At 68.4% G+C, this 10,823-nt stretch overlaps 5 protein-coding genes across 5 annotated transcripts; 1 reads left to right on the top strand and 4 right to left on the bottom strand.

Annotated features, from left to right (window-relative positions):
- Nucleotides 1–10: 10 nt before the first annotated feature.
- Nucleotides 11–1,303, top strand: MNEG_9678 (hypothetical protein; the record flags this gene model as incomplete). Its single annotated transcript, XM_014041854.1, has 1 exon — nt 11–1,303. A coding segment is annotated over one exon (1,293 nt), but the record flags the coding sequence as incomplete, so codon positions are not given.
- A 674-nt stretch (nt 1,304–1,977) lies between these two features.
- MNEG_9677 (hypothetical protein) lies at nt 1,978–4,821 on the bottom strand (the record flags this gene model as incomplete). Its single annotated transcript, XM_014041853.1, has 3 exons — nt 1,978–3,555; nt 3,756–4,706; nt 4,792–4,821. 3 exons carry the CDS (start codon nt 4,819–4,821, stop codon nt 1,978–1,980), a joined length of 2,559 nt encoding a protein of 852 aa, XP_013897307.1.
- Nucleotides 4,822–5,162: 341 nt separating this feature from the next.
- Nucleotides 5,163–7,132, bottom strand: MNEG_9676 (Tubulin folding cofactor B; the record flags this gene model as incomplete). Its single annotated transcript, XM_014041852.1, has 6 exons — nt 5,163–5,376; nt 5,604–5,730; nt 5,939–6,009; nt 6,322–6,474; nt 6,662–6,813; nt 6,974–7,132. The coding sequence occupies 6 exons, from the start codon at nt 7,130–7,132 to the stop codon at nt 5,163–5,165; spliced, it is 876 nt and encodes a 291-aa protein (XP_013897306.1).
- A 636-nt stretch (nt 7,133–7,768) lies between these two features.
- Nucleotides 7,769–8,981, bottom strand: MNEG_9675 (alpha/beta hydrolase fold protein; the record flags this gene model as incomplete). The annotated part of the gene is made up of 2 exons (XM_014041851.1): nt 7,769–8,245; nt 8,526–8,981. 2 exons carry the CDS (start codon nt 8,979–8,981, stop codon nt 7,769–7,771), a joined length of 933 nt encoding a protein of 310 aa, XP_013897305.1.
- Nucleotides 8,982–9,561: 580 nt separating this feature from the next.
- Nucleotides 9,562–10,163, bottom strand: MNEG_9674 (hypothetical protein; the record flags this gene model as incomplete). Its single annotated transcript, XM_014041850.1, has 2 exons — nt 9,562–9,768; nt 9,957–10,163. The coding sequence occupies 2 exons, from the start codon at nt 10,161–10,163 to the stop codon at nt 9,562–9,564; spliced, it is 414 nt and encodes a 137-aa protein (XP_013897304.1).
- Between the last annotated feature and the right edge of the window lie 660 nt (nt 10,164–10,823).

The raw sequence follows: 10,823 nt of genomic DNA, 5'->3' as shown, positions 1-10,823 counted from the left end.
GGGCGCGAAGCGGCTGGACGAGCTGCGGCGCGCGGCGCGCGCGCTGCGCGTGCCGGTGTTGCGGCACTCGGAGGTGCTGACGGCGCTGCTTGACGCGGAGCTGCCGCCCGCGCTCGCGGCGGCGGCTGCGCAGCGGCAGGAGCAGGAGCAGCAGCGGCAGGAGCAGGAGCAGCAGCGGCAGGAGCAGCGGCGGCAGGAGAAGCCTCAAGCGCCGCCCGCGGCAGGGCGCTCGGCGGCGGCAGCAGGCTCAAAGGCGGCGCGCGGGGCGTCTCCGGCCAAGGCGCGGCCGCAGGCGGCGACTGCGGCGGTGGCGGGGGCGGCGTCTCCGGGGGCCAAGGGCACGCCGGCTGGGCGTGGCGTGGGGGCAGGGCAGGGGCCGTCCAAGAAGAAGATCCGGCGGGTGGCGCCTGGGGTGGAAGAGGCGGCGGGGCATGAGGAGCAGCCTCGGCAGCAGCAAGAGGAGGAAGAACAGGACCAGGGGCAGCAGCAAGTCCAGCAGCAGCAGGAGCAGGAGCAGGAGCAGGCAAAGTTGTCCTCGCCAGCACCGCCCAGTGCCCGCACGCCGCCGCGAGCGCGCACCGCGGCGGCACAGCAGCCGCCGCCGCCGTCGCCCGTCGTCTCGCAGCCGTCCCCCGGCTCGCTGCGGCCGCCGCGCCTGCCGCAGCTGCAGTGGGAGGGGGCGCCATTGCCCCCGCCGAACGGCGCGCCGCCGCAGCAGCCGCGCACCTTCTTCGGCGGCCTGCGCCTCGTCGCGCCCTCCTCTCCCGCCAGCAGCCCGCGCGCCCGCGGCGGCGCGCGCCCGCCCCGCGCCGCCGCGCCGGCCGCCGCCATCGTGCGGCCCGGCGGGTGGCTGCTGCTGCTGCCGCAGCTGGGGGAGTCGCTGCCGCGGGTCGTGCGCGTCGAGGCGCTGTGGCAGGAGGTGCCGAGCGACGGCCGGCCGCGCATGTTTGCGCGCGTGTCGCGGTACTACCGCCCCTGCGAGACGATCTTTGCGATGCCCGGGCCGCAGCTCTACGAGTCATCAGACGCCTGCCGCCTGCCGCTCGCCGGCGCCGTGCTCGCCGCGTGCCGCGTGCTGCCCGGCCCGCCGCCGGGTGCGCCCTCTGGGGACTCTGCAGCGGCGGCGGCCGCGGCGGCGGCGGCGCTGGGCTGCGAGGCGGGTGTGGATGTGGCCGCGGGCGGCGTGGTGGAGGAGGTCGAGGGGCGGCCCGTGGTGACGTTCTACTGCTCACTGTTTTATGACCACGAGCTCATGACCCTCAGGGCGGCGGCGGCGCCGGCGTTGCATGGGCAGCAGGGGTAGCAGCAGCAGCAGCAGCAGCAGCAGCAGCAGCAGCAGCAGCAGCAGCAGCAGCAGCAATCGCGGAGGCTGCAGAGGTTCTCGAATAGAATCCAGGTGCCGGCTGCTGCTGCAGGGTTCTCAAGAAGGGCTCAGGTGCATTGGAGGGGCCTGTTGACTGCTTGCAGCATCTGTCAGCATGCCAATCGTGCCCCTTTTGATGGTTTGTCTGGCAAGGTTGTATGCTGGTTGTTCATGCCCTGTGTCGGGCGGCAGCTCTGACCTCAACCCTCGTATTGGTTGTGTCTCGGTATTGGTGATGCTCTGTAGCTCTGTGTGTTGGCACTCTGTCTTCCTGTAAGCCTTTGACTTGTGCAAACAGCACTGTTTGCATCTCACATTTTGCGTGTACGCCTGCAAAACAGCACGCAAAGGTTTTTACTCACAGCCGGCAGCCGTGCAAAAAATACATGCAGCGAGCGTGGATTTGGGGCGGCGCGCGAGGCGATGCTGTTGCTTCTACTCTGTATGCCACCACGCAGTATGAAAGTGTCAAACGCATGTTGCCACTTTGGTGAGAAAGCATTGTTGAGTTCCTGGGCTGCCGTAGTAAGGGGGACTCGGTGGTACACCTGCCGCGCAGCTTCCGCACATGCTCTTGCTGCCTCGGTCTTGCTGCTGCGGCTCCGCTCCTACCGCTACTGCTGCTGCTGCTGCTCATGCTGCTGTGGCCGCTGCTGCTCCTCGGACCGCTCCTGGCCGCCAGCCGCGGGGCCCCCAGCCGCCCCATCCTCCCCGTTAGCCGCCCTGCCCGCCGTCAGCTGCGCCACCTGGTGACGCAGCAGCTGCGCCTGCCGCTGCAGCACCGCCTCCTGGGCGCGCAGCAGGCTCGCCTCCGCGCGGCTGAGGCGCGCCTCCGCCTCTAGGAGCTCCGTCTCGCGCCCCAGCAGCGCGTTGTGGCGCCGCAGCGCGTCGAGGCCCGCGAAGCGCCGCTCGGGCGGCGGATGGGGCAGGCCGGGCTCCTGCTGCTGCTGCTGCTGCTGCTGCTGCTGTTGCTGCTGTGATGGTCGCGCATCGTCTCCTTGGCCTGCGGCCCCTTGCAAGCCCCGCGAGTCCCCACCTGCCGCAGCTGCCGCCGGCGCGGCGGGCTCGTCTGCGGCCGGCGACCGCTCGCGTTCCCAGTGATACGGGCGCGGGACTGAGCCCATTGGCAGTCTGGCGGGGAGTGGGGGCTCCGAAGGTGTGGCGCTCGCCGCGGCAGCGCTTGTCCCCGCTGGGGACTGCTGCTGCTGCTGCTGCTGCTGCTGCTGCTGCTGCTGCTGCTGCTGCAACGGCACGTGCTGTGGCGCCGCCGGCGGCAGCATCGGCCACACCGCTGCAAACGCCAGCGGCGGCAGCGGGGATGCAACAGGGCTGCCCGCCTGCGGCGTCGCGCCGCCGCTGCCGCTGGTCTGTCCGTCCAGGCTGCGGCGGGCGCTCGCGTAGGGGTAGCGAGGGGAGAAGGACGCTCGCCGCAGGGGCGTGCGGACGGGGCTGCCGCCGGCGCTGCCGCCGCCCAGCGCCGCAGACAGCGAGCCCAGCGCGAGCGGGCTGCTGCCCGGCGCCGCCGCCTGCCCGTCCCAGCTCCCGGCGCGGCTGCGAAACGGGGATAGCGCCGCCGCCCCCGCGTCGGCGAACGGGTGCTGCGGCGGAACGGCGCCGCGCGACCCGGGCCGCCGGTCCGGCGTGGGCGGCCGCTGGCCGCTCACGGCGCAAAGCGCGGCGGCGCCTGCGGCCGCTGCGGCGCCGAGCGGCGCGGAGCCGCCGCGGGCCAGCCGCAGCGGCGTCAGCACTGTGCCGCCCGGCCGCCCTGGCGGCGCAGCGCCATCGCCACTGCCGCTCCGGGGCAGGCCGCTGCCGTGGCCGCCCTCACCACGCGCCTCGCCATGGCTTTGCGCTCCCGCCGCCGCGCCCCTGCCGTCCTCCTCCTGCTGCTCCTGCTGCTGCTGCTGCTGCTGCTGCTCCCGCTGCTCCCGCTGCTGCTGTTGCTGCTGTTGCTGCTGCTCCTGCTGCCTATTCCCCCCGTCCCGTTCCCGCGCACCCGCCTCACTTGGCGCCCCCGGCCCCGCCTCCGGCGCCGCAGCACGCTCCGCCAGGCTCCTGAGTTGCGCGGCAATCCTGTCACCATGGACCCTCAGGGACCCGTATTCCCGCTGCAATCGCAGCCGCTGGTCGTGCAGCTGCTCGATCTGCCCCTCCAGCTGCCGCTGCTGGACCGCGTGCTGCGACAGGGCGGACTGCGCTCGCGGGCGGGGGCGGGGCAGGCGTTGAGGGAGGGAGTGGATGTGGCACCGTTGCTGGGGGCCGGCGGTGCGGGGTCAGGCAGGCCGACTGGCTCCTCAAATCAGGTGCCCCTGAACGGCCTGGCTGGAGCGTAGCAGGGCGACACGCTACCGGAGCAGCCCGCACCGGCCGCCCGCAGCGCCGCGGTCCCCACCTGCATGCGCTGCAGCGACTCGCGCATCGCCCTCAGCCGCCGCCCGGCCGCCTCAGCCTGGAGCGACTCCGCTGCTGACACCTCGCGCCTCAGAGCGCCGCCACCGCCGCCGCCGCCACTGACTGCGCCGAAGCCACCTGCCGCTGCCGCGGCCGCCGTCTCCCCAACCGCCGCTGCTGCAAGGCTCGACCCAAGGGCTGGGGCCGGCCGCGGGCCGAGCAGGCGCCGCGCGAGCGCCTCGATGCTTTCGGGCGCGTCGCCGAGTGCCAGCGCGTCCCGCGCCGCGCGCCCTGCCGCCGCGGCGACGCCGCCGTCGCCGCCGCCGCCGCCGCTTCCGCCACGGTCGCTGCTGCTGGGGCCGCCGCTGCTAACTGGCGCGCGGCACATCACGCATGTGTCGTGGCCGGCCAGCCACCGCAGGGTGCAGGGCTCGCAGGCGCAGTGGCCGCAGGGGAAGCGGACGACAACCTCGGGCTCCTCAAAACAGCAGGGGCAGCTGCCTTCCGCGGGGCCGCCGACCGGGGGGCGCGCCTGCGCGTCCGCCGCGCCCTCTGCCGGCTGCGCGTCTTCTGCGTGCGGCCCCGCGCCCGATGGTGCGCTTGCCGCTGCGTCGGGCGGCTTGCCTGCGTCGTGCCCGGCCGCGGCGGCGGCGCGGACGCGCGGCAGGGCGGCGATCACGTCTTGCGGCGTGCCACGCGGCGCGGCGCCCTGCTGCCAGCGGTCTGTGAAGGCCAGCAGCAGGAGCAGCAGGCCGCGGTCGACGGTGTCGGCGTCGTCGGCGCCCTGGAGCAGGCTCAGGAACTCGCGGAGCGCAGAGGTGGCGTCGGGCGCGTCGTCGGCGAGCGCGCTCGCGGTCACTGCGTCCGCGCCCGCGATGACGGGCTCGGGCTCGGCCCGCTGGCTGGGTCCGGGCGATGCTGAATCCTGTAGGGGGTGTTCTATATAGTCTCCCTGCAAAAGGGAACGGGACGTTGTGGCGGTCCTCTGCAAACGCCCCCTTGGATCGCAGGCACGCGCAACCCTGCACGTTATGTACCTGCTGGTCTGTTCCATCGATGCTGGACATTGTCCTGATTCGCGGCAACCGCTCCCTGCGATGCAGAATGTGATCTGCTGCCACTGCTGCTGCTACCAGTCAGCGACCGACAGACGTGGCGTTGCTAGCTATGCGACGCCTTGCATTCGAAGCAAGATCACCCTGCTCAATGCTGGAGACTGGACCTAAGCGCAAGGCTCATGTGCTGGCAAGCATACCTTGGGCCGTCACCCGCTGTCAAGGTCACTGCAGTGCCACCTGGACACTGCGCATCTCCACATCCTCATCAAGCATGCAGCAGCGCCATGCTCGACGCGCTGGCCCGGCGGTGCAAAGCATACTTGAGAGCTTAACACACGCAGACGCCGCGCTCAGATCTCATCGTCAGACCCCAGGTCAGAAAAGTCGTCGACAGGCGGGAAGTCGCCGACGACGATCTTGTCCGGCCGCGCGAACACGCCGTGCCCCGGCGCGCATTCAAACACGCGCCGCCCCTTGACGCTGCCGTCATTCTTCCCGCACGGCTCGTCCAGGGCGACGCCCACCCAGTAGCCCGCCGCCAGGCCCTCGACCCTGCCCACAAACCTGAGGCGGGGAGCGGCAGCAATGTGCATGCGTGTGGACAATCGGGGGGAAGTGTTGGGGTGAGAGGGTAGATGGCATGGAGAGAGGGGGTTGGGGAAGATCTGCCAGCAGCTCGTTATAGCTGGCATGTGCAACTGCGAGCCAAGGGCGTGCCGCCGATGCCTTCGGAGCTCCTGATGCATCCTATGGGAGTGTGCAAGCGCAGCGTGACGGGCCCCCCCGCTCACTTGACCTCTCCCCGCCGCTCCCCGGGGTCGACGCAGCACCGCCGCCCAACGTCGATCGCCGCCGCCTCGCTCTCCCCAAAGTCGTCCTCGGGTGCCGCCTTGGCCTCGGGCGCCGTGTATTCGCGCCCTGCGGGTGGTTGCTCGAATGGACCTGCGTCGACCCCGCTCATGGCAAACAAAAGCCCCTGGCTCTCAAGCCACCAATCTGCGACAATTGCCCAGACGGCCGCTAAGCTTTGTCCTAGCAACATCGCACTCTGCATGCGCCTTGTTGCTTCTGCCTGCCTGTTGCGGCTGATGTTTGGTTCGATCTATGTTGTTTGCCCCGCGCTCACCGGCTTTGAGCGCGAGCTCCTTCTCCAGGGTCCATGTCGGGTCCTGCGCCATCTTGGCCGCCTTGAACTTCCTGGGTGGGGCCGCGTGGTTTGAGGGTGGGTGGGTGAACTGGCGGGTGTATGGATGGGTGGGAGCGAGGGTGAAGGAGTGGCAGGTTTGCAGGGCAGGGCTTGAAGAAGCAATCCACAGAGAGAGCTGCCGGTGGCAGAAGCGCGGCGGGGGCCACCTGCGGGTGGACGCCTTGCCGGGTGAGCGCCCGCATGAGATGCGGCTTTCATTGAAGCAGGAAACAAACAAAAAGCAAAGCCTCCCGCAATGTCGGCGCGCCCTTCGAGCAGCTGCAGCACGGCGCGCGGCGGCCGCCGCTGCGCAGCTTGCGAACAATAACAAAGGGCCCTGCGCGCGCCTGTAAGTGTTCTCCCGCTTGTCGTAATCGCTGTCGCTGATGACGTACTTCTGCACCTTGCTGACATCATCCAGCCACCCCTGGGCGGACAGGGAGCTGCCGTCGGTGTCGATCACCTGCAGCGTCCAACTGGGACGGCGGGGGCGGCGGCGGGCGCGGCGCCGGTCGTTGCGGAGCAGCGGCACGTCCCGCTCGAGCCGTCTAGTTGGCTCGAGCGCCGCTCCAGTTGCTGCTGCTGCCTCAACTCAAGGGACCAGCGGCTTGGCAGATTGACGCACGCGCCGCGCGGCCCGTCGTGTTGCCGAACCGCGCCCACCCGTTGCGCGGGTTGAAGTAGCCCAGCTTGCGACCGCCGTCGTCCAGCACCGCCACCAGCCGCCCGCCCTCGTCCTTGAGCTGCAGCACCATGCTGTCTGGCGACGTGCCCGTGTGCGTGTGGACCTTGGACTTGACGGTGTCGACGGTCATCTGCGCGGGCGCCAAGGGAGAGGGGACGGCAGGGCGTGCTGAGCGCGGCGGGGCGGGGGGGCCGTTTGTTGACTGCGCCACAGTGCGGGGACCGCAGGTGGCTGCCATGTGCGGGGCGCGGCGCTGCTGTAGGTATGCAGAGCGTCTGTCCATGCCTCACGTGTAGATCGAGCCGGATCTCTGGGAATCGGGCCTTGAGGTGATTGTGGGCGATGCACAGCAGCACAGTGCTGTCCGCCGCTTGCTGCATCCGGCTCTGGCCTGTTACATACTCCCGCAGAGACCCCAAGTCCAGGGGCTGCTGATATGCCGCTGCCATAGCTTCAACGCGTGATAAGATGTCTAACGGCTGATTGGAGGCGCTGCGATCGGGTTGCCAGGCGGACGACAGAGAAGACGCCAGATGCTTCGCTGCGAAAGCTGGAGAGCGGCTCTGAATAGTGTACGAAACTACAACTTTCCGTGATTTCTGATGTATGCGCTGGTATAAGATAACTCAACGTTTTTTTGCTTCAGATCAGAGATCACGTTTTGGGCGGGACGCAGCTTCCTCGCGGCCACAGAAAGAGCCCTGGAGCGTCGTGAAAAGATTTCAGGTGCTTTTAGATCTTATATAGCTCGCATGCACTTGATTCTCCCAAAGCCCTACTCCACCGCAGAGGCTGTCATGGTTTCATTCGGCAGTGGCTACTCGATTGACTTGTTGACCGCCATTGCGCGCACTCACTGCATCATACTTTGCCCCCATGCTGTTTCCAATATGCCAGCAGTCCCACTGAGCCAGCGCACACATCTCATTTGTGATTTTGTGTTGCATGGGCTTGCAGCATAAAAGCATCCGGTCACATGAGCAAGCGAACATCGAGTCAGCATCTGCACGATGTGCAGTGACCCAGTCAGCGGGGACCCAGATCGGCCACCCAGCGCTGGTCCCCCAAGCCGCGGCCTGCACCCGTCACCGGAAGAACTCCCGAAGTGCCTGTGCTGTCAGCTCGGGGACCTCCTCCGGCAAAAAGTGCCCCGCCGGCAGCGCCGCCGCCTCCACCGCCCCCGAGCACGCCGCCCGCCACAGCGCCGGCGCGTCGAACATCCGCGCGACCACGCCGCGCTCCCCCAGCAGCACCAGCGTGTCGCACGCCACCTTGGCGCCGCCCGCGCGGCTCTCCCGGTCGTGCCGCACGTCGATCCCTTCCCACGCGCTCGCGCGGTAGTCCTCGCACGCCGCGTGCACCGCCGGCATCAGCCCGCCGCTCGAAGCCGCCGGCCGCAGGAAGCAGCGCTCGTACTCAGCCAGGGCCTCCGGCTCCACGTGGGCCAGGCCCCCGGCGCCCCAGCCGCCGAGCTTCGCGTGCAGGTACTCGCGCGCCCAGCCCTCGATCATGCGCTCTGGCAGGGGCGACGGCTGGCTCAGGTGGAACCAGTGGTAGTAGGCCTGGGGCAGTGGAAGGGTGTTTCACACGAGCATGCTTGAGTGAGAGAACTTGCGGGTGCTCGCTGTGCTGGCGGCCTCTCACCGGGTGCTCCGACGCCGGCTATTGCAGCTTTGAACATCGCTGGGCACAATCGCATCCGGACACCCTCTGAAGAACAATGCACGGCGTCGGCCCGCTGTCACCGAGGGCCTGATTAAGGGAGACCAAACATCAACAGCCTCGAGGCGCTCGCCAAGGCGCGCCGGGGCCCTCCGCGCCCGCCGCCGCCGGGGCTGTCACCTGCGCAAACGCGGCGTCTGTCGCCTCGTGCATGTCGAGCGTCGGCGCCACGTCCACCACGCACAGCCTGCGCACCCGCGCCGCATGGTCCAGCGCCAGCCTGTGGGCGACGCGCGCGCCGCGGTCGTGGCCGCATAGGAAGAAAGAATCGATGCCTAGCTCGTCCAAGAGGGCGATCACGTCTGCAGCCATCGCGCGCTTGCTGTAGTTGGCGTGGTCCGCGTCGCCGGGCAGCTGCGCCGAGTCGCCGTAGCCGCGCAGGTCCGGCAGCACGAGGTGGTAGGCGTCCTTCAGCTGCTCGGCGATGCGGCGCCACATGACGTGCGTCTCGGGGAAGCCGTGCAGCAGCACGAGCGGGGGCCGGGCGGCGCTCGGCGCGCCTTTCGAGACGCGTGCGTTGATTCGGGAGCCGTTCAGCGTCCATTGCCGTAGATCAAAACTGCTGAAACCGATCATGTTGTATGTGTGAGGCCTGTAGTTATGTCGTTTTTCGCTGTCCCGTGGATCGCCAGATCTCGATCCGGTTTCAGAGCCACGCCGATTTATCCCCTCTCGTCACATATCAGTGTTATTGGTGATGCATGTGGTGATACACATGGCACTAGATAATTTGGGGCAGGTTGGGGCCTGCATCTCGGCAAACCGTCCGCGACATGACATGATGCAGAGTCAGCAGAGCCACCTGTTGCCCCACCGTCACATGTGGGCAACCTCTTGAGTTGCGAGCACCCTTGCCTGTTCAACTCAGGTCTGCAGTCCGCCCAGCCTGGCCGTGAGTTGTTTGACCCGGTCAAACTGCGCCCCAGTGCGAAGCGCACATCCGGCTCCAACCCGGAGTGGATGGATTGGGGCACTCTCACGCTATGGTACGCCATGGCAAGGCGTTACTTGACGGTGCACTACCCAAAGAAAACGTGCCCACAGACCTGGTGAAGCCGGTTGCAACTTCACGGCACCCCCAGGTCACAAAGCTGCCACGTCACTCCGCAAACAACAGCAAAAAGGGCGTGCACCAATCGCCGCCGCCAGCACGCAATCAAGCCGTCTGGAAGACGTTCTGCACCATGCGCCCCTTGCAGCGCGCCGCCGCCGCCTCCAGCTCCCGGCACTCCCCCTCCGACAGCCGCCAGCCGAGCGCCCCAAGGTTGTCCTGCGCCTGCGCCAGGCTCTTGGCGCCGGGGATGGGGATGGTGGGCGGCAGGCCGCGGCCGGCGCCCTGGCAGATGCACCAGTTGATCGCCACCTGGGATGGCGCGAGGCGAGGCGCTCATGCCCATGCTTGTATCAATCCAGAAGACAAAGATGTGCAGGGCTGTTGCAGACAAGCTTGCCACCCTAGCTGCAGTCACGAGTGCGCCCTTATGCACACAAGGTTTTGTACCTTTGCACACGTGGTCACATCCACAGCACTGCCCAGCCCTGCAGGCGCACCTGGGACATGCTCTTCCTCCTGCTCTTGGCCACAGCCTCCAGCGCCGCCAGCAGGGGGGCGATCTCGGGGAGCAGCCCCTTGAACAGGGCGCCCCGCGGCCCCTGGGGCAGGTTATCCTCAGAGTACTTGCCTGGAGGACGGAGGTGGTCGTAACCCAGACCGCATTCTGACTCATCCGACCCAATCAGCACACTTTTGGAGATCATATGCTCGGTGTTGCTGAGCTGTGGCCCAATGCGCTCGCAAGCCGCCGCTGGAACATCAACCACGTCGCCACCGTCCAGCGCCACAACGCACATGATACAGCGTCACACAGAAAACAGCCCCAACCCCCTGGCGGCGCGCTCCCCCACCCCACCCGTGAGCAGCCCCAGCGCCAGCGGCGAGTAGCTGATGACGGTCACCCCCAGCTCCGCCGCCGTCTCCTGCAGCTCCTGCTGCTGGGCGCCGCAGGACAGCAGGCTGAACTGCACCTGCGCGGAGCCCAGGGGGACGCCGCGGCCGGCAAACTTCTTGGCCACCTTGCGCAGCTCCTTGGGCCTGGTGAGGAGGGGCACGAGCCGTGTCGAGCGTCACATGATTAAGGGCTGAGGCCTGATGAAGGATTGCATCATCTATGAGTTTCATCGTGGGATGTGCAGGTCGTCCTTGATCCGCGCGGGGGGCTGGCAGTATCAGGGGCTCGCAGTGCCCAGGAGCCGCGGTTCCCTGCTGTTCGCCCCACGGGCGGCGGCTCTCCCGTACTTGCCTAAACCCAAGACTTTAAAATCTTGGTGCCGGCTCACCCGTAGTTGCTGACGCCCACCTCCCTGACCAGCCCCTGCTCGTAGCAGTCCGCCAGCCCGTTCCTGTGACGAGAGGAGAGG

Source organism: Monoraphidium neglectum (assembly GCF_000611645.1).
Source record: "Monoraphidium neglectum strain SAG 48.87 unplaced genomic scaffold scaffold02021, whole genome shotgun sequence".
Lineage (NCBI taxonomy): Eukaryota > Viridiplantae > Chlorophyta > Chlorophyceae > Sphaeropleales > Selenastraceae > Monoraphidium > Monoraphidium neglectum.
This window is presented reverse-complemented; position numbering and strand designations above follow the sequence as displayed.